General features: G+C 35.1%; 1 protein-coding gene across 1 annotated transcript; it reads right to left on the bottom strand.

The window, feature by feature from the left end:
- Positions 1–11,194: 11,194 nt before the first annotated feature.
- LOC145306932 (uncharacterized) lies at positions 11,195–15,833 on the bottom strand. Its single transcript, XM_080149271.1, has 3 exons — positions 15,538–15,833; positions 12,476–12,558; positions 11,195–11,268 (listed from the first exon to the last, which is right to left on the bottom strand). The coding sequence occupies exons 1-3, from the start codon at positions 15,831–15,833 to the stop codon at positions 11,195–11,197; spliced, it is 453 nt and encodes a 150-aa protein (XP_080005397.1).
- Positions 15,834–23,278: the final 7,445 nt, after the last annotated feature.

Raw genomic sequence — 23,278 nt, 5'->3', positions numbered from 1 at the left:
CCAGGTTCAAGGCCTGGTGGCTCGGGAGCCCCGCAGCCCTTGAAGGGGAGGTTGTGGTAATACGGCAACAGACGGACGGGTAGTTTACAGAATTGCTACGCAGTGGCTTATCATGACAAGCCTTCTGCACTAATCCTATTATATCACCATTTACCTCATGACCGCAGATGACCCCGTTGCGCAGCGGTCAAACTGGACTGGCTAAATATGGGTAGGGGCACGGACACGCAGCTATCACGCGCCTCTCATGCAACTATACAACCGGGAGGCGATGCCTCCCCTTTTACCACAGCTACCCCCACAGACTGTCTACCGCCGTGGGCTACGCCCTTGTGTCCCACACCCCCTTCAAACCTAACCTATTGTTATAATCTATTTGTATATATATAGTAAACATCCATTGAAAATGTATTCAGTTAAATATATAATTTCTGTATGACTAAATCCTGCTAGTTTGTTTTGGTAGAATACTTCAAGGCTAGGGCTCGTTGGATTCGAACTCGCAACCGGTGAGCTGAAACGCTTCGGCTTACCACAGTACCATTCAAGTTTCATATTATGTTTTTATTGCGCAAGCGCAACTTTTCTTCAATATTCCCTAAAATATTCGAGGTTTTCATTTCTATTCCTCCTTATTCTATGAAATTAATGTACATCCCCAAAAGCTTCGCTACTATAGGGGGTAAGCATCCTTGCTTTAATATCAGAGGGGGGGGGGGGGAATATTAGTATAACTCTCGTAATTAAAGTATTAAGTATTAGGAAAAAGTGTAGAATAATATAAAAATGCGAAAAGTGTCAAAAAAATATCACAAGACTTCACAAAACGAAGCAGGATTAAAGTTTGGAGGGTGGTGGGGAGGGGCCTCCCCTCCCCCCCACGCTCCATTATTTATAATATACAATATTGATACAATATTTTGTTACATGGCTAATAGTTATTTATCACATTGTATTATAGACAGCTTTCCGCGGATATTAAAATCTAAAATTATAATATTAAAACCAGTTTTGTTAGCCCTGAGGGGTTATAATTTTTTGTAGAAAATTGTCTGTAATACGATGCTGTACATGATTTTTCAGTATGGCTGAGAACCGGTTCTAATCCAGCGGATATAAATCCTCTACCAATTATCCAAAAAGTCAAAACCGGTTTTTGGAAGTTCCTGAATACAAATCAACAATATAATATCTAGTAATTTATTTAGAACTAGCGGTTACGCCCCTAGAGGCCTCTAGTGGCACTTTAAATGTTTTTTCCTATTTCAAATATATAACTTGAGAAATAATTTATATGTTGCGTTCAAGTCTCTACGCAAAATTTTTTTTCTCGATTTTTTCTGATTTCTCTTGAGAGGGTGGTGTTACCCTCCCCCAAAAGGGTTATAAATCTTCCCAGGACCTATCAAAAGCTACCCTGTTAGCAGTTAGCGAGATCCTTTGGAAAGAAAGAGCAATAATAGAGAAAGTGGAAAAGATAAAGAAAAATATAAGAGAGAGGGACGGAAAAAGAAAAGTAAGAGAGTAAAAATATAGAAAAAGACAAGAGAGAGAAAGAGAGATAAAAAAGACAAGAGAGAGAGAGAGAGAGAAAGAGGGAGAGAGAGAGAGAGAGAGAGAGAAAGAGAAAGGGAGAGGTTAATAGAGAGAGAGGTTAAGAGAGAGAGAGAGAGAGAGAGAGAGAGAGAGAGAGAGAGAGAGGGATAGAGAGAGAGAGAATGAAAATAGAAAGGGACGGAAAAAGAAAAGAAAGAGAGTAAAAATATAGAAAAGACAAGTGAGAGAGAAAGAGAGAAAGAGAGGGATAGAGAGAGAGCGAAAAGAAGACAAGAGAGAGAGAATAAAAAGAGAAAGGTAGAGAAAGAAATTTAAACTGATAGAAGAATACATTTGTCAATGCTAAGATGCATAACAGACAGATAGACGGACAGTTTTGACTGAAAGTTTTAAAAGAATGACTTGGGTTCTTTAAAAAACTAGTATCGATGAATTTTTCTTACGTTGCAAAATCGCCAAAATTTTCCAAAATATCTATAAAAATTTGAAAAAGAGGTAATTTGATAATTAAGAGGTTATCAATTAATCCAATTTAGGAGATTTTTAAAAAGATTTTGGAGGATTTTTGTAACAATAAAGGGAGAGGTAGTTTGTGCTAAAATTCCGTAAATATGTGAGTTTTAAGGCTTAAAAACAGTAGAAGAACGATAATATTCACAAAATATGTGTATTCCTCATTGAATAAAACCATAGACAACATTTTTTATACCTATTCATATTTAGTGAATATTATTGTTCTACTTCTGTTTTAAGCCTTAAAACTCACACCTTTACGGAATTTTAGCACAACCTACCTCCCCCTTTATGATTTCTGAGATATTTTTTTAAAAACTTATGTTTTTAGGCTCCTAAAAAAGGTTAAAATAATGTTGATTTGCCTTTGTACTGGTGTCCAATAAAGCACTTTTTCCCTCTTCACTTGTTTTATTTAGAACTTCAGTGGCAAGTACAGTGTAATCATTCTTCAAATATTCATGAATCTTGGCTTCTTTTTCATGGCTAGCTTTTTCTTTTTCATGACTGACCTCTCTCGTTGGGGATGGGACTAAATAAAACAATATTAGTTTTCAAGAAAACTGATGTCTTTTTTTAGTTGAAAAAGGGGTTAAAGTCCCTTTCGTGGCAACGCCTCTTAAGGAGCGTAACGTTGTATCTTCACATTAGTTTATATAGGTTATTTTAGGTTAAGTTGGGTTAGGTGATTACCCCGCAGGGGCTAAAATAAAGGGGAACAGCTACCGTGAAAATATGACAAAACGCCCCTTAAGAGGTGTTGCCACAAAAGGGACTATACCCGAAAAGTTTATTGTCCTTAATGGGTGTAACTGTAGAATATAGGTGGATATCATCATTGAGGATGTACATTAATCTATCCGCCACTGTCTTATTCCTTTAGATCCCCTGACACATTACAAACCTGATTCATTTAAATCTGGTATTTGAGATAATTTATATTCTAATAATTTCATTTCAGTTTCATCAGCTGTTGTTGTTTCGTAAGCAGACACTACTGTTGCATCATAATTATCTTCACTGGTCTCTCCCTTCCACTCGTTAGTAGTTTCTACAGCAATTCCCGTATTTTCAGTGGTGGCAGTGTCTGAGCACTTGGGATCGTTGGTGTTATCTTATTTTTTAGAAAGATTTTCGAAATTTTTATTATTTTTTAATGAAGAAAGGTACTAATCTTTATAATAAAGTAACAGGATGTTTGTTTGTTTGTACCGAAGGATCTCGAAAACCGATAAACCGATCGGGTTCTCCCTGACAGAGAAATCACAAAAAAATATTTTTTAAAATATTTTTGCTTTTATTTAGAGAACACAACAGACATGAAATAAAATACAAACTTTTAAAGTTCCACTAGAGGCCTCTAGGGGCGAAGACGCTAGTGATAGATAAATAATCGGCTATATTATGTAAAACTGACAAAAGAAAAATCTTGAATAGTCATTAGGTACCATAATAAGGCACAGTTAACTCGCAGCGCACTTAAATGCGCGATAAAATACTTATTTTACGCGTGTTTTCATCAGTCAAGCTTTCGTTCAGCCGTTTGGCAGCTACCAAGCTTTTAAGCCAACAAATGAGAGAGTACATTTATAAAGCTTCGGGTACAAGTGTCAATCACAATAAAATCCCTTTCTTTATTTATTAATAGTGGCTACGCTGCTAGCGGCCTCTAGGGGCCCTTGAGGTGAGGGTACAAGAAAGGGGGAGGGTAAATATTTGGGTTTCCTCTAGGGAGGATAGTAGTAACCTCACCCTAAAGAGTTATAAACCTTCCCAGGACCTATGACAAGCTACACTACAAAGGTAAACCTTATCAGTTCAGTGGTTAGCTATATCCTTACCTCCGGTGGTAAGACAGACAGGCATCCTGTTACTTTTATATGTAAGGATTGAAAATCTTTTTCCCTTGTTGTAAACTTTTCAAATTTTCTTTGTCCATCAAATTTTCAGAATCAATTTTCTCTGGATTTGTTGAAACATCCTAGAAAAAAAACATATTTCAGGGAGAGAGGGGACATTGTGCTGTTTATTACACTTGTCCCAAAAGTTATATCATAACGGGTTCTTATTTTGTTAGCTTATCAACTTTGGGGATTAAATTGGTTGGTTCATTAGGCTGAGATTCCAAACGTTTCCATCAATAATTGTAATCTACAGTAGGTAGGGATATTTATGTTTATCATCATTGGAGATGTACATAAATATATCGTCAATAGTCTCTGTCTGTCTGTCTGTCTGTCTGTCTGTCTGTCTGTCTGTCTGTCTGTCTGTCTGTCTGTCTGTCTATCTATCTATCTATCTATCTATCTATCTATCTATCTATCTATCTATCTATCTATCTATCTATCTATCTATCTATCTATCTATCTATCTATCTATCTATCTATCTATCTATCTATCTATCTATCTATCTATCTATCTCTTACCACAAATCCTGTATCAGCCGCCTGTAACTGACAGCTGCTGGCATTGGCCGCTTTAACTGCCGCCGACACCTCTGGTATAACAAGTCCAAGTTTGTACAAAGGTTTCCTCAGCAGGGTGAAACTTTTATTTCTTGTCAAAATTTTTGAGGTAGATTTTCTTGTTTTGTTGTTGGCCCCTGATTAATTAGGTGAAGGGAAAAGTCAATGGGATTTAGTTGAGTGTATTTTTATAGTTAATAGCATAACAGTTTTTTTTTATCAACCGCGGATATAAATGTACAATTGTAAGATTAAACATCTATAAATTCGTAGAAAACTGGATAAAATACGGACATAGTTTTTTTTCATATGGATGAGAACCGGTTCCAATCCATAGATTATTAATCGGTTTCAAATGAATACAATAAATATACATTTGGTTCCATTGACTTATCCATCCATGCCTGTTTGATTCATTGAAGGTCCATGTATATTTGATTGATCGATTGAATGTCCATGAATATTTGATTGGTTGATTGAATGTTTAAGATTATTTGATTGATTAATTGAAGGTCCGTGATCATTTGATTGATTGATTGAAGGTCCATGAACACTTGATTGATTGATTGTGGGTGTGGAAGATATTTTAGTGGATGCCGAACTGACCGGGGGTAATGGGGGCGGGGCACACTTCCCACCAGGAACCTATCAACAGAATATAGTTTGGATCATGTTGGAAACACAAAAACATGCATTTTTTTTTAGCTGCTTCGGTCTATATTGAATACTAGAGCACGGGAGGGGACATTGGACTATAAATTATACTTTGGTAAGTTTTTACCACATTATCTTATTTGTTCAAAAAATTTGGATATTTTTTACATACTTCAACCAATAATCTTAATCTACAGAAGGGATAACTTTGTTAATAATCATAGGGGATATATATCAATTTATTTTGCATTGTCTTATCCCATGACATTTTAAGAATATAACTTAAACAACTAGGTTTATGTTAAAAATAGTCAAATGGCCGAAATAATTTAATTAAGGTTTACATCAGTTTTATGTAAAAGAAATATAAAATAATGTATTTCTGCCTTTTGTAGCATTTAGTGGTATGTTACAGTTTTTTTATTGAATTAAGAATTTTATGTCAATAATTTTTAATATTTGGCCAACACAGATTAGGAATTATTGAGTAGCTTTGTAACTAATAATGACTGTACCTCAGTCTTAGATGACACTTCATTCTTATCCTCCTTGACAAAGAGAATTTTCATCTCTCCCTCCTTCTCCCCAGATGGGGAAGGGGGCATGAGAGGTGGGGAAGAAGTAGTTGGTAATGGAGGTGGGGATGGGGATCTGACACCACCCCAGGAATCTCTATTTCCTCCCCCGGATAAGATTCTTGGCAGGGCATAATCAGAGGCTGGTAATGGCATGCTGGATTTGTGGGTAAGAATTTCATCTGATGATTTTAGTGGTTGGCCAGCTAATTGATCAACTGTTTCAGTTGTCCTAGAAGAATCTGCTAAATCATAAGATGTCAACTGTGAAGCCACTGAGGATGACTTGGGTATGGATGTTGATGCTAAAGAGCTGTCTAAAATTGAGGATGTGGAAGGGGACTTGGGCAGGAGAACAGCTGAGGTTGAAACATCTAAGATTTGATTATCTTGCATGCTGAAAGTTGTGGAGGAATGGTCAACTTTTGACTTTGGCAAGGAGGATAAACCAACAAAGGATGACGTTGGAATTGTTGGTCTGGATGAAAATGAAGAAGAAAGATGAGAAGAGTTATCTGAAAAGAATGTTGACATTCTATTAGGTCCAGTGGTGAAACTACTCAAGGATTTGGCATCCTCAGTTGTTATGGCTGGTTTACTTATGTCTAGTTCTTTAATAGCTGCACTAGAACTAATGAGTTTACTTTCATTTAAAATTACTTTATTATGGTCTTTTGTTTCTTTAGATTCATCTTTAAGCATTTCATGAGAAGATTGAGCAATAGGTTCCAAAGAGTTTTGAGAATCCAGAGCAGTGACTTTATTATCCAACTGATTTGGAATGATTGTAGCATCAGAAGGTGTTACTGAGGCAGTAGATGTTAATCGTGGAGGTGGTGGAGGTATTGGACCTTTAGCCAAGGAAGCTGAATCCATTTTGACTGGTGTACACGAGGCAGCAACAGAAGATGATACCCCGGTAGAATCAGAGACTGTGTCAGGGGGTATAGTGAATGAGCAAGACGGACTAGGGGTTGATATTGAGCTGGCAGTTTGTGGGGATGTGTTGGAGATCAGTGAGGATAAGGTTGGCTGTTCAAGACAAGGTTCTGAGCTTACAGTCGTTGGTGCTATGTTAAGAGAAACAGACTGGTGTACTAAGCTTGAGGTTTGTGGAGCTGTGGAAAAGGGAAAAGACTGAACTGAGGCAAGTGTATGTGGGACAGGGGTTGGAGGAAGAGGAGGGGGTGCAGGTACAGAACTGGAGGGTAATGGGGTATTTGGAGGTACTGGAGTTGTTGCCTTAGAAACAGGGGGTGGAGGGGGAGGTACTCTTGGTCGTGTTAGAGATTTACATCGTCTCACTAAAAATAAGAAAACAAAATGTTTTTAAATATTCTAAGAATGATCTACAACCCATTTTCCTTCTATGTCTGTCTGCTTTCGTTGTAAATCTGGTTGTTAAAAGCTTAAACCAGAGCTAACTTAATTTCATGTTATTAATGCTTGGTTAGATTAAGGAAAAGCTTAAAGTAATAATATAATACAAAGGGTCCCCAATCACCGTCTGTCCATCCATTAAAATCCCACGTATAGCTTAACATAAGAGCTGTCCCTACTGGTCCTACCCTGATTTAATCTATTTTCTTCAAACACTCTATATTCAAAGAAATTATTCCAAAGTAACATAACTTGTAAGGAAAACTCACCTTTCTTATCATTAACAATCTCTCTGTTAGCTTTGTTATGAGTTGAAAAAGTGTTCGGTGTGGTAGAAGATGAATTTGATGATGTGGAGAAATTACTTGAAAAACTGGAGAAAGCAGAATCATTTGTAACACTTCCATTACTAAAGTTTCATTATTTTCATAGTTCTATGCCATAAAGAAAGGGTTCAAATGTAAAAAAGGTGAAGACTTGGGCATTCTAATTCTATTTGCCAATCCAGTTTTCTTTATTTTGTGACATAAAAGTAAATATGAGATGATTTAATTTCTCCAATACCTAATAATTTAATTATAATAAGGTAATAACCCATTGATGTTAAGATCACTATCCTATTATATAATTTAGCAAGGTTTTTGTCTATAGCATAAAATAAATACTAAACCACTAAAATTATGAAACCTTTAGGTACATAGTTCCTTTGATCAGTATTTAAGCTACTTTTCTAGCCACTCTGCAACATTAAATATATAGCCAATAAAAGCTAGGTGTGTGATCGCTAGTAGCCAACATACCACATACCACTAGGACCATTCACACTGCAGTCTAAATAGTACATTACACAAATGAAACTTGTAAATATTTCAAATCAATATCAACAAACAGTAAGTACTTAGCATTTAGCATTTAGCATAAATCTTAATTGTTATATAAAAGTAACCAGATCTGCGTATGTATTTCTGTACAAAAGGATCATGCTTCCATTACATTACAATGTAATTGTAAAGAAAATGGCAAATGCTGCCAAAATAATTAAATAACCATTAATACTCAGTACCCATTAGAGAACCAAAATGTGCAAATTATGCACAAAATTATACAAAATTATATTCCCCCCATCTGATTAAGGTTTTAAGAGAGAAAAGTTGCCTACATTTAAATCAATAAATTAAAACTCTTGCTTAATTATGTTATCCAGATTTAATGGATTGATTTAAACACATTCAAACCTTTTTGTCTCAAAAACCCAAGTATGTACTACCAGTACTAATCAGAGAACCAACTGTGCAAATGCTGCGCAAAATTATTAAATAACCATTCATCCATACTAGCAGTACCCATTAGAGAACAAAAAATGTGCAAAAACTGCTCAAAATTGTTTAATATTCCCCCATCTGAGTTGGGTTTTTAAGACATAAGGTCATCTGTGTTTAAATATATCAATTTAAAATTTTGCTGAATTATGATATCAAGATTTTAATTGATTGATTTTAATCACAGAGAAACCTTTTTGTCTTAAAACCCTAACTATATACTAGCAGTACTCATCATGGAACCAACAAGAACGAATGCCGCACAAAATTATCAAAAATACCTTCATCCGTGCTACCAGTACTTGTTAGAGAGCCAGAGCTTTTTCTTCTTTTGATTAGGGGGGTTATTCCTCTCCTTCCCAAGCTCATTGTTTTTTCCTGGAAAATATTAGTATATTTGAATCTTTTGAATAAATCTCATATATTTATATTTGGTTCCCTTTTCTTAGCCTTATAATAAGGTAAAAGGATCTCTGTCTATGTGTGTGTTACGAAGTATCTCTCTAACGACAAAACTGATATGGTTCTCCTTTACAGGGTAGCTTCTCATAGGTCTTGGGAATGTTTATTTTGAGGTAGAGAGTACCTTCACCCTCCCAAGAGAAATCGTCCCTAGAAAAAATTCCTCCCCCCCACAATTATTTTTTTTTCAAAACTACAATTGGTAGGTTGGGTCAACTCTCCACCCGCCCTCCCCTAGATATACCACACTTTTCTGGGATCTTGCTGAGTCAAGTATCAACTGTTGGGAATATCAAAGGATGACTCCATGCAAAATTTGAGCCGGATCCGGCCAAAACCGGCCGTGAATTTTATGAAAAACCGGTTTTTTCCGGTTTTTAGGGGGTATCTGTAAATCGATTCAGCTGGAGCAAAACCGGTTGGAGGTACAAAAAATTTTACTTCACATGAAATTTAGCCAATGCAATTGCCTACAAAAATGTACTTCATCATCAACTTGATTGGACAACTTTTTCCCCTCCTAAATGTCCATTAAAACCTCGGAAACGGCAAAAATCGCCAAAAATCACGCCTTCGGCGGCAAATAACGGCTAAACGGTAAGCCGGAGGCGAATGAAACATAAATAAAGAAATGTCTGCCTCAAAAAGTTGTTCAACATCAAAGAGATGCTTGAAGTCTCTAAAACGACTCCTTCCCCTCCTTTAAGGGAAAAAACTGAAAAAACGTGATTTTCAAAAGTATGCCCACTTCGTGGGTGTGGGGTGCACTGAACCCGTCACCCCAGGGTCACCAAATATAAAGTCTAGGCGGCCCACAATGCTGAATTTTCACCAAGTGAAAGTCTTGTGTCATTATCTCTTATAAGAAAAAAGTTATTAATTAATTAAAATTTCAAATTGTGATATTTTGATGGATTTCTTTGATGAAATGACAGGCCGGTCAATTTTTAGGCCATTTTTTGCGGTTTTTGGGCCGTCACGCCCAAACGGTTTGAGATAATCTCACAGGACCTTTTGCCCAACCTAAGTCTGGTTATTTGTGAGGTCTAGGAAAAAAAAACAGACTTACGCAAAAGATTATAATTATAATCTTTACACAGAAAAATGGCACGAGGTGAGGGTTTGAGGGGGCAAAATGAGCCGACCAGCGATTTTTGACGGCACGCAGCGACGTCGTGCTTCATCCAATCCGGGATTTTTTTTATCTTAGACCTTACAAATAACCAGACTTAGGTTGGGCAAAAGGTCCCGTGAGATTATCTCAAACCGTTTGGGCGTGACGGCCCAAAAACCGCAAAAAATGGCCTAAAAATTGACCGGCCTGTCATTTCATCAAAGAAATCCATCAAAATATCACAATTTGAAATTTTAATTAATTAATAACTTTTTTCTTATAAGAGATAATGACACAAGACTTTCACTTGGTGAAAATTCAGCATTGTGGGCCGCCTAGACTTTATATTTGGTGACCCTGGGGTGACGGGTTCAGTGCACCCCACACCCACGAAGTGGGCATACTTTTGAAAATCACGTTTTTTCAGTTTTTTCCCTTAAAGGAGGGGAAGGAGTCGTTTTAGAGACTTCAAGCATCTCTTTGATGTTGAACAACTTTTTGAGGCAGACATTTCTTTATTTATGTTTCATTCGCCTCCGGCTTACCGTTTAGCCGTTATTTGCCGCCGAAGGCGTGATTTTTGGCGATTTTTGCCGTTTCCGAGGTTTTAATGGACATTTAGGAGGGGAAAGAGTTGTTCAATCGAGTTGATGATTAAGTACATTTTTGTAGGCAATTGCATTGGATAAATTTCATGTGAAGTAAAATTTTTTGTACCTCCAACCGGTTTTGCTCCAGCTGAATCGATTTACAGATACCCCTTAAAAACCGGAAAAAACCGGTTTTTCATAAAATTCACGGCCGGTTTTGGCCGGATCCGGCTCAAATTTTGCATGGAGTCATCCTTTGATATTCCCAACAGTTGATACTTGACTCAGCAAGATCCCAGAAAAGTGTGGTATATCTACCCTCCCCCCCCCCAACACACTTATGGGCCCTTATAGGCCTATAGGGGGCGTAACTGCTAGTAAAGTATTAAAGAAGGACAGCTGCCATACTCCAGCTAGAATTTAAGGACTTTAGTGAATTTGGATGAAATGATTCATTAAATTGAGTGTTTAAACGTTGCAACCATTAATTTTAATCTACAAAAGGGGTAATTTTGTGCATCATCATAGGGGATATTCATCAATTTATCGGCCATTGTCTTATCCCTTAAGATCCCCGCATTATCTTGATGTCTTTGAATCTGTGCATGACACTTGCTGAACCTTGTGGCATCATGGGTCCTAGAAAAAACATTGGGTATTGTGCCTTTCGTGGCAACGCCTGTTAAGGGCCGTTTCGTCGTATTTTAACACTAGTTTTTATAGGTTGTTTTAGGTTAGGTTAGGTTAAGTTGGTTTAGGTGATAGTCCTGCAGGGTTAGGTAATTGGCCCCGCAGGGGCTAGATATATGAGAAAAGTTTAGGTGAAAATACGACGAAACGCCCTTAAGAGGCGTTGCCACAAAAACATTTTCTAAAGCACCTAGCATATAAACCTCCACAGGCCTCTAGGGGCAATTGAAGAGGGTAAAATTGAATTCAATAACCAAATTTTATAAATTATAATTTTTTTGTGGGGGGGGGGGAGTTACAAGCCTTCCCAGGACCTATGAAAGCTACTCTGTAAAGGAGAAACACATCGGTTAAGATGTTAGCAAGATCCTTTGGTACAAACAAACAAACAGACATCCTGTCACTTTATTATAAGGTTTGTTTGAGTTTGTTTAGGTATTTGTCCCTTAACCCAGGGAGGGAGGGAACATTGGACAGTCAAATATTAGGTATATCAATAGGGTTTGGCCGGATATCCGGTCTGGCCGGTTATCTGGCCGGATACCGGATATTAAAACTATCCGGTTACATGATATCCGGCTGATTTTTGATGCCGGATATCCGGTTATCCTGCAGAATATCCGATAATTTACCGGATATCGAACGTTGGCCAGATATCCGGCCGGTACCTGATATCCGGGTTTAGAAATCAGCCGAATATCTGATATCTGGTCCAACCCTATAAATCAATGTTTTATAATCACGATCTCTCATTCGCTGGCTTAAACATCTGATAGGTTGGTTCAATCTAATAGTGTTCAAACTTTTAAACAAATAATTATAATCTACAGAAGAGTTATTTTGTTCATAATCACTGGGGCATTACCCAAATTTATTGTCTTATCCTTAAAGATGCCTGTCTATAACCTATCTCTTGAAATGATGTGAATGTGTGTGTGTGTGTATGTATGTGTGTGTGTATGTATGTGTGTGTGTGTATGTATGTGTGTGTGTATGTGTGTGTGTATGTATGTATGTGTGTGTGTGTGTATGTGTGTGTGTATACCTGGATTAATGATGCCAATATCCTGAAGAAAAGGGTCACTATCAACTCTAAGAATACTGGTCACTACACAGTATGGTGTGTGGGTGTGTGTGTGTATGTGTGTGTGTATACCTGGATTAATGATGCCAATATCCTGAAGAAAAGGGTCACTATCAACTCTAAGAATACTGGTCACTACACTTTCCATCAAATTCCTAGAAAAAAAAACTTGAAATGGGCGTTACTTACTAGGGTGGGTCGATTTTGGACATTTTTTTTCTGAGGCCAAAGCGGGGATCTGCAAATGATTTGTATGAGTATAATACACCTCTGGATGATTTAAAATTTATCCTAAGTCTTAAAACCGCTGCCGACCAGACATTCAATTGTATAGCTATTTGTAAATGGGAGTCAAAAATTTATTGAATCAGAACTATGGCTTCATGGTGCTCCCAGGAAAGGCATTGAGGAGTAGAATCAGGAACTTTTGACCGTTTCAAAAAATCTCGTTCCTAGCCTGAGAAAATCAAAAAAAGCTCTACAAACTGAACAATTCTCAGTAAACCTTTAAAGAATGTGGTTTTTAGTGATTTCTAAGACTAGGAACGAGATATTTTGAAACGGACAAAAGTTCCTGATTCAGCTCCTCAAGGCCTTTCCAGGGAGCACCATGAAGCCATAGTTCTGATTCAAAAATTTTTTTGAATGTCGTCTTTGCATATTAATAAGTAATCAAATATATTTTTTAGTGGTCGCGTTCTAAAACTCAATTTTTTAAAATTCTTTTTCGGTCAGAAATGTTTTAAAGGTTAATTTTATCTGTTGCATATCCCCTCTTTGTCTAATTCCGATATGAACCCACCCTATTACTTACATATTTATTTAAATACAGAAGGAATTGCAAATACAGAGTGAAGTTATTTTCTCGTATTCATTCAAAAACGATTAATATCTGGTGGATTAGAACCCGTTCTCAACCATACGAAAAAAGACTATTTCTAGCATCGTATTATATCCAGTTTTCTACAAATATAAAAATATACAAGCATAAGATTAAAACCAGTTTTTATAGCCCGTGCCTTCGGTATCTTGGGGCTAAAAAATGGTTTAAATCTTATAATTGTACATTTTATAACCACGGAAAGCTGTTTATAATAAGATTCGAGAAATAACTAATGATAATTTCTTTAAAATTAAGTAGGTACTTCTTACAAATGATTTTCAAGATTTAATATTTTTAAAAAGAGAGGGGTAGGTTTCTGGTAGAATCCGTAAAGGTGTGCGTTTTAAGGCTTAAAAATAGTAGTAGAACGATAATATTCACTAAATATGTGTATTTCTTATTGAAAGGAACTATAGACAAAATTTTTTTTTCAATGTTAACATAAATTTTTATAGTTCTACTACTGTTATTAACTTATAACTAGGGTTGGGCCAGATATTTTTTTGGCCGGATACCGGATATCCGGCTAATTTCAAATGCCGAATATCCGGCTAACGGCGGTATCCGGCAAATATTGGGCCAAATTACCGGATATCCGGCCGGATAACCGGCCAAATTACTACATATTACACTATATGAAAGTGCAGAAAAATAACTTAAAACCTTACAACAACTTTTTTGTAAAAATTAAACAGCCTAAAACCACCCTGGGACCTATAAGAAGCTTCACTCTAAAGGAGAACCATATCGGTTCAGCGGTTAGCGAGATCCTTCGCTATAGACAAAAAAAGCTTACTACTTTATGTAATAACATAGAGTGATCAACACAGTTTAATTAAACATGTTATTTTTATTTGATAAGTCCAATACACAGTGTTTCATGTTAAAAACAATCTTCAGTTGGTTATAAATAAAAATCCATGATGCTTTAATGAGCATAAGTTTTATACTGTTTATTAAAAACAAAAGGTGATTTTTTTCCTCCAGTGGAGTTAAGGAATGAGTGGGGGGGGGGGTGATTTTGCATAATAAAAAACGGGGAAGGTGGTGAGGTATTTAAATTTTACATTTAATTATGACTAATGTTTCTTATTTAACACATAAAAAAGCCAATATGTACTTTGTAGTAATGAATATTATGCATGATTAATAGGATAAAATTAAGGTTAAAACTTAAAAATTAAGTAACTATTAAATGATCTTTTTTAGCAAATAAATCTAATTAACTATTACTACCCTCAATCTGTAATATCAACCCCTAACAGATGGAGGAAGGGCGAGGAATTGGCGTTGAATGCCTGCCCCTACCCCCCCCCCTCTGTTTTTTTTCTATCCCATTTTCTGTGTATAAAAGGTAAAAAGCAATAACTGTGTGACTTTCGAAATATGGGTATGACACATAACTGAGAGTTGAATTTATTTTAATACCTCCTTTCTGGCGGGCACAGGATGCCAGCAAATCTGGTAAGGTCATTCAGGTAAAAAGTAAAAATATTTTTTTACTTAAACAAAGCATTTCATGTTATCTAATACTAAAATATCCTATAGTCGTACATCCTCATATGTAATGTAGGTGTTCAAGTCGATTTCAGGTTCCAGGTATAATCCTGCAAGTCCTGAACCTCCAGGTCTCCAGAAATCTTTAAACGGTTTCTGTGACCGCAAATTTTTACTTAAAGATTTCAAATTTTAAACTTAGGCTTTTTTTATATATCTTCATGACATATTACAATTTCATAAAATCCGTTGCCGTTTACCTACCAACCGTCGGTTTGCGGCTGGCAGCTGCCAAGTACTGCTGCCACCACCAAAATTTATGTTTTGAGATTTCTAATATAAAATTTACATAAAGATAAACATATTCAGAAAAAAATTGTTCTTCTATTTAAGATTAAAAAATCAGAGATCTTTGTTGTAAAATATAAAAGATTATATTGCCGGATATCCGGCCAAATAGTTTCAATATCCGGTATCCGGCCGGATATTGAAAATGGCCGGATATCCGGCCACACCAGATATCCGGCCCAACCCTACTTATAACACATAACCTTTACGGATTTTACCAGAAACCTACCCCTCTCTTTGAGTACCAGCAATATTTACCTTTCCAATAATAGTTAAAAAACCTTACCTGGACCTATGAAAAGCTACCCTGTTAAGGAGATCCCAATCAGTTCAGCAGTTAGCGAGATCTTTCAGTACAAAAATACAGACAAACATCCTGTTCCTTTATTATAAGTATTAAACTTACATTTCAGTTTTAACAGTATTATATTTTTCAACTCCATAACTCGCGTTGCTATTGGTCAAACTTGCTGCACACGACTTCTCATTGGTCCTTACAAATCTGGCGGCCAATGGGATGTCATCTGAATTTTCGCGGGCTTTTTGGGTGGTGCGCAGTATGTCATCAGTAGGTAGGAGGTTGTTGGATTTTTCGCGCGTTTTTTGGTGCAGACTTTCTGAGGATTTATAGAGGCCGAGGGTTGAGGGTACTGTGGGTATTGAAACAGGAATGCCCGCCTTTGGGTACCTTAATACAAGCATGTTAATGACCCATAAGTAGTGCATTGGACATTGGACTTATTATATACACTAGTCCCCAAAGTTTTTAAATAATGTTTTCTTATTCGTTGTTTTAAAAACTTTGGAGACTCTTTTTGAATTTTGATTAGTTGGTTTATTAAGTTGAGTGTCCAAACGTTTCAACCACTAATTGTAATCTACAGAAGGGATAATTTTGTGTGTCTATTTATCTATCTACCTCCCCCCCTCCCCAAAGAAAAAAAATAAACCTTTTCCAAAGCAGTGTGTGTCTGTTTGTTATCTCTTTTGTAAAGATTTTTCTTTTGTTTATTTTGGAACCAGCCAATCAAGAATCAATAAAAGTATCAATAGTTTTAAGCCAATAAAAAAGATAACGCAGCTAAACCTCCTTTTAAACCAAAAAAAAGTAGCAAAGCCTAAAGTGATGAGTTTTATTCAATCAACCCAATTTGTAATTTAGAAATGATATTTAATTATTTTCATTTTAATATTCATTATAAAAATAGAAACATCTGTGGATTTAAAGCCAATTATTTGCATGGCCTAAATTTTTTTTTATAATTATAGGCGTAAACAGGATTTTGCAAGGGGTTCAAAATTTTTCCTCCCCTGAAAGCCGAAAATAATAGAATTATAAAGACTTACTACCTTTATTTTAAATATATGGTTCATAGTTTACCTAACTTTAACTTTTTAGACTTGTCGCCCCCTTTTTCAATATTGGTAGGTGTATAAGGGGGTTTGAAGTCCAAAATCAAGTGGGGGTTGTAGAAAGAGAAACTCAATGGAGGTTGATCCAACCTCCTTAATTTTAATCACGAAGTGATACATCCTTAAAACCTCCTTCTACACGCCTCTATATGTCTGTATATTCGTTTTCTTTTAATTTTGTTTAAAATGGCCACGCATTTATTAAATGCAAAGTTTTCATAATTTGGAGTGGTTGTCCGTCTGTCCGTAAGTCTGTAATGCAGAGCCTTTTGTCTATTTATGCACGTTAGAATTGTTTTTTAGCTTGACAGGATGATACTATATCATTTATTTTTCCTATTCAATAATTTTTTTTAATTCTTAAAACGTTAAGGCTCTAAGCAAAAAATCTCATAACCATATGAAGCATCCTTAAGTAATTTTGGGATAGATTTATACAGAATTGATGTTATAATTTTAAATGCAGTTTTAAACTACATTTGTTAATGTTTGTACCAATTGCCCCTTTGATATGTTCACCTTCGCTTTTGTGGATGTTGTCATCCTTGTCTTTTTGTTCTAATTATTGTAACGGTCAATGAACTAGGTCTTTGGAGAAGAAACATTTGTTTCAAATCATCATTAAATCTAGGCATGATAAAATCTCAATAAGGTTAAACTTAACTGAAAATAAAATTTATTAAATTTGTTGGAACAGATATAGAATATATATGGATTTATTGACAGGGGAATATTTGTCGTCAATTTTGGTTGCTAACATGGACCTCATTTATTGGTTAGTACGTTCATCCAGTTGTAGGGGACGGAGTAAATGGGGTGGATGGGGGTTATTGTTATTTTAGCCATCTGCGAGCACAACTTTATTAGAGTACATGAAAATTTAGTGCATCATCCAAGAAATAATATATCGATCTTTTCACAGTGGTCCTCAAGGCAAAAGAAGTTTGACAAACCCACCATAAAAACGGACTATATGGCCATCAAATATACACATTGGGGGGCCAGGAACTGATTTTCTTAAAATCATAGCTGTTCCTTCTTGGGGTTTATTCCATTTTAAAGTTAACAGACCAAATTCCCTAAAAAATCAAGGTTGTTTGTCACGATTTTGTTGCTTTGGTTTCAAACCCTTATAACTTTGGCTGTATGAAAGACTCATCAAAGCTAAACCTACCATTGGAAAGCCTATTGAATGACAATTTTAGACATAGCTTTAAATTTTTTGTAGCTTTCTTACTTTTTGCTCTACAAGGAAAATTGTAACCAAAGGGAGAAAATTTATTGATAAATCTATTCTCAGAAAGGCTTTCACTAGGGTATTTTGATGTAAATTTTTCAGGATTTTTCTTATGTTCAGTGATTCTTTTGATGACAAATGCAAAAAATACACTTCCATACATTTAATTTGGTATATTTGCATTTTTTCTACATTGTGCCAAAATTTTTTTATAAAAATTATAAGTTGGTGTATATTTTTTTGTCCAAAATTGTACATAAATTTCAGGAATAAATATTAAGAACCATCAATTGCTACATTTTACATGTGTAGTTTTAAATTACCTATATCTATGGCCGTGTAGGAGCCTCAAAAATGCTAAACCTACCATTGTAAAGCTTATTGAACACTCTATCCAGATAAAGCTACGACTTTCAAAAAAAATTGACTAAAAAGGCGTGCACAGGATTTATGTTAGGTGTAATAAATTTCACCAAAAATGTTTTCTTTCCTACAAAATTTGGAGAAGAAGGGAGGTTACAAAGCAGTATAAAACAAAAGGGATAACATTTTGATAGTTGAAAATTATGCAAATTTTTTCAGGATTTTTCTTATGTTCAGTGATTCTTTTGATGACAAATGCAAAAAATACACTTTCATACATTTAATTTGGTATATTTGCATTTTTTTCTACATATTGTGCCAAAATTTTTTTTATAAAAATTATAAGTTGGTGTATATTTTTTTGTCCAAAATTGTTCATAAATTTCAGGAATAAATATTAAGAACTATCAATTGCTACATTTTACAGTAATATTTAGTTTTCACATGTCCTGTTTCAACACCAATCTATGAAGGGGGTGTGCCCCCCCCCCAAAAAAAAATGATGCAGGGTCTAGGTGCCCCCCCCCCATCCCCCTAAAAAGGGATAACATTTTGATAGTTGAAAATTATGCAAAATTTAGAAATTTAAAAAAATATTTTTTCAAAACTGCCCCCCCTCCCCTACCCCATATCTATGGGGAATAATTCACAGTTGGGGGAGAGGGGGGGGGGGGTAAAAAGTGCATGATACATATAAAATACAAAAAAAATATATTCTATAGATATTAATATAAAGTATAAAATTATAAAGTTAATAAAGATAGACATTGTAGACAGAAATGTATAGATATGTATATATTTGAATGGATGGATACAAAGATAGTTATTATCTTCTCATTTCTTTAAAGTCCCTAAAAAGATAGATAGAGAACATAATTTAGAATTGGTGGAAATACAATTAGGCTTTATCCGTTCATCTGTCAGACTAGAGGCACATGAGGGTGGGGTTGAAATAGACCCTCCAAAGGGTGTCCCATGTTGTAGTGGTTAGCGCACTACGCTGTGGTTGGGAGAAACCGAGTTCAAGTCCCCACATAGACTTTGCACTTGGTTGACAAATGCTGTCGCAATTTGTCAGATTATGATCACGCAACCTTCCCTAAGATGCCCTAGGGTTGTAAGGGGGGAGATTAGTAGGAAGTTAGGATTCTACAAATCAAGCAGCTCTAACCATGCTTTCCCTCATCCATGCTCCTCGTATGAAAGTGCCATTAATTAGGGTGGCTTAATATGGAACACCTGCCAAAACTCTAGGCCAGGGTGATGTAATAATTGAGTAGCTTCCCCGAGAATTGCGGGTCAGCTTGTAATGTTACATAGAATACAATCAGCTGTGCGCGAAGCTTACCAAAGGATTCTCACTTCCAGTCTCCATGTGCAATTGAGTCCTAACTTGAGAGAATTATGGCTACAACAACAACAACAAATAGACCCTCCTCCACTTTTAATTGTTAGTTTAATTTAATATTAGGGCGAGGAGTAAATTAAAGTGGCACCAAAAAATGAGGTCATACAATAAAATAACCAATGAGAGGCAGGTATAAAGTTTACCAATGTTCAGTTACAGTGTATACTGGCCTCTTGTTTGTCAACTTTATTATATGACGTCATTTTTTTGGTGCCACTTTACGCTGTCTCACTATTTACTTTTATATAATTGTCTACCTAATGACAAAGCTTGTTTTTTTGTAAATACAGATATTAGAACGTTTATAAACGCGACTTAACCCATTAGTGCCGAGCGCCACTTTTATGGGCCGATCGAGCTGAAAATTTCAGGGAAGCTTTATAATGGTCAAAACGGAATTCTATTTTTTTTGTTTTGCTCTAGTGGCGTGCACAGGAAAGACAACGGGTATTTAAACCCGTTTTGGGTGGTTTTCTGCCGGCATTAAAAGCCGCTTTTTTCTAAATACCCGGTTATTTTGACAAAAAAATGAAAAATGTAATTTTTGAACGCCCAAAGTGAGATGAACACTTTTAAGAACTTTGATACCATCCGTAATTGAAAACTACACAACCTCATGTAATCTATAGGGCTACAAGTAATATACGAAGCGATTTATTTCAAATTTAGTGTTTCGGCCGGTTTCGGCCGCCGTAACCGGGTAAAAAAGCCCGTTTGTCGAAGTTTTAAAACCTGACATACACAAAAAAAGAACATATGAAAATTGGATAATACATATCAGAAAAAAAGCATAAAACTATTGGAGGACACATATAGAGATTACTAGGGTATACTGATTAGGGTGGCTCAAGAATAATAAATCATAAAAAAATATTTAATGGTTGAAAAGTTAAAACCAGGTAATAAAACCAAAATTGAGCCGGGTTTTAAAGCCGGGTATTTATGGCCATGCCGAACCAGGTCCCAATAGGGCGTAAAAAAATGATAAAAAAATCATATAAAAAATAATAATTTGAGTAAAACGAATTCACAAATAGATGTAATTGTCAATAAACATTAGATTTCACAAAAAAAACAGCAACTTAACTATAAAAACAAAAAAGTTATTAACGTTTTTCTAAAGCACCTTTTTTTTCGCGGTTGATCCATATTATCCGTATCATTTACTAAGTATATTTGCGATAACTTTTATTTAATAGATTCTTCCAATTTTTAACATTTACAAAACAGCCTGCATTATTGCTTCAAGATCCATGTCAGATCTATATAGGAAATAAATGTCTATATATGAGCTCAAGTCTTCCAAGGGATATATGTTTAAAACTCATAGTGCTCCAATAATCCATAATAAACTCTCATTGCCCAGAACGATAAGGCCCAATATTTTACTTTATTAAGAATAAATTCATCTTTTTTATTTTATGTTGCTATTTACACAATGTTGAAGTATTTAATTACTATTCTTAAAACAGAAAATTTAAATTCATAATATAGTAAATTTAAGAAAACTTAGTTTTAAAATAAATTGATTCTAGCGCCACTTTTAATGTGTTCAGATTTACAAACAAAAATTAAAAACATTTTAACCCTTCCGTGATGGTTATATAAAAAAATATATATTGAAAAATAAATTCCATAATTCAAATTGCATTTTTGAAAGAATGAAAAAAGCAATATTATAAATACGTATCTAAAGATCAAATAAAGAAATCAAAAGAAAAATGGAAGAAAAAGCAAGTGTGAGAGAGAGGTTTTAATAAAAAAGAAAACGGTAAGGCAGAATGTTATTACGTTCATAGTATCAAAGGCTTTTATTACAAAATAAATAACTAAAATCAGCCGGACAGAAATTCTAACGTAAGTAGTTAAACTTGAAGTAATCTTTATGTGCAAGTTAATATATTTATATTTATTTTCTAATATTTCCCCTGTGAATATACAGTGAACCCCCGCCCCCCCCCCCAAAAAAAAAAAGGGCATAGGAATTGTCAGGGAAATTTTAACAAAATCCATATTTCTAATTCTGAATAAAAAAAATGCATACCTAGCGGATGCGTACCTAGCATCCAGGGGCTTTGTAATTAAAGGGGCAGAAACGGGCTAGAAAAAATAGCTTAAAACCATCTAAAAATGAAATAGCCTTATGCCCTCATGGGACTTATTTAAAGCTTACCTAAAATCGAGAACCCAATTGCTTTAGTAGTTATTGAAATTTTAACCTTCAGACAAAAAAACTTTATATATTATTAGCGTTTGCCCCTTTATTATCTACGGACTAGAAAAAAAGCTTAAACTAATCCCAAGACTTAAATCTAAAAATTAAATAGCCTAAAACCATCACGGGACCGATGTTAAGTTTATATAAAATAGAGAACCCAATCAGTTAAGTAGATTAGATATTAGGAATGAGACATTGAAATCAAATTGGCAATATATTTACAAATAAAAATATTTTTATTAGTTATTTATTGTTGTATGTTGTAAATCATACAAAACTTGAATAGAAGATAAGATAATAAAGTCTTCCCTGGAAATACTAAAAGCTATACTGACAGACCGACGGCATATAAAGGGGAAAAAATACATTTTTTATTTAAAATTAAAGGCGTATATCTTTAATAGCAGATGAAGAATTATGTTTTACCCTAAGACGGACATTTCTAATTATAGAGGTGCTTCGCGTATAAAATATATTTAATAATAATTAAGCAAGTGAGGTTTAGGGTGCTTTTCCATATTGAGTACATATCAAGCATTGAAAATACACTTCCATATTTTATAAACTAGCGGCTTCGCCCCAAGAGGTTAATCAAACAAATTTTTCGTATTTTAGATTTTAAAAAGATTTTTTTTAAAAATTTTTTTGGGGGGGGTAATTGACCCCACTATTTTAATTTTAGTTAAAAAAAAAATTGGGGGGGGGGCATTTTTCATTTTTTGGGGAGTTGGGGGTGTCCCACCCCCCAAGAAAATAAATGTAAACCTTCCCGGGACATATGAGAAGCTACCCTGTAAAGGAGAACCCGATCGGTTCAGCGGTTAGCGAGATCCTGTGCCACAGACAGACATCGTTCTACTTTGTAATATAGATAAATTGTAAATTAGAAGGGATAGTTTTTTCCCATAAGCCTAATTCTTGCAAGGGGCCCTAACCCACCGAGGTTTACACTTGATGTGCCTTTACTCTTGATTGGATTAATTATAAGAATTTCTAAGAAATTTTAAAGCTTAACAAGGATGACATTATTTATAAGTCCTTATTAAAACTAAAAAACATGTAAAGGTTTACAATAGATTTATACAATATCTTTGATAGTAGATGCATATCAAAGCTTTCCAACAGACGGACGGACAAAGTAAGTTATATACTGGATGTTCATCAGTATGGGAATGTTTTTTTTTAATTCCAGCCATTTATCTTTAATAACTGAAGAGAAATTCACGTTTACCCCTTTACGGTTTCTTACTGACAGACAGACATTTCAATTAGAGTACAAAGAAACATATGATAACATCCATAAACTTTGTGAAGTTAATTAAAAATCTAATAAGATAGACAATGTGGTTAAAACATTATATTTCAATAGAAATACATATATACAGTAAACTTTAAACATACATCTCTAAAACCATAAAATCTAATTACTAAAACTTTAGCATAATGGACAGACTGACTGACAAAGATAATTGAATATATGATGCTTTTTAGTCAGCGAAATCCTCACA

The sequence above is a fragment of the Acartia tonsa genome, chromosome 15 (genome assembly GCF_053477335.1).
Source record: "Acartia tonsa isolate MP-2025a chromosome 15, ASM5347733v1, whole genome shotgun sequence".
Lineage (NCBI taxonomy): Eukaryota > Metazoa > Arthropoda > Copepoda > Calanoida > Acartiidae > Acartia > Acartia tonsa.
Note: the sequence above shows the minus strand (reverse complement) of the source record. Positions and strands in the feature narration are given on the sequence as shown.

Coding starts and splice junctions, on each gene's coding strand:
- LOC145306932 (XM_080149271.1), bottom strand. CDS start 15,833: ATGCTTGTATTAAGGTACCCAAAGGCGGGCATTCCTGTTTCAATACCC. Junction 12,559..15,537: donor AATACTGTTAAAACTGAAAT/GTAAGTTTAATA, acceptor TTTTTTTTCTAG/GAATTTGATGGAAAGTGTAG. Junction 11,269..12,475: donor TATTGGCATCATTAATCCAG/GTATACACACAC, acceptor TGTTTTTTCTAG/GACCCATGATGCCACAAGGT.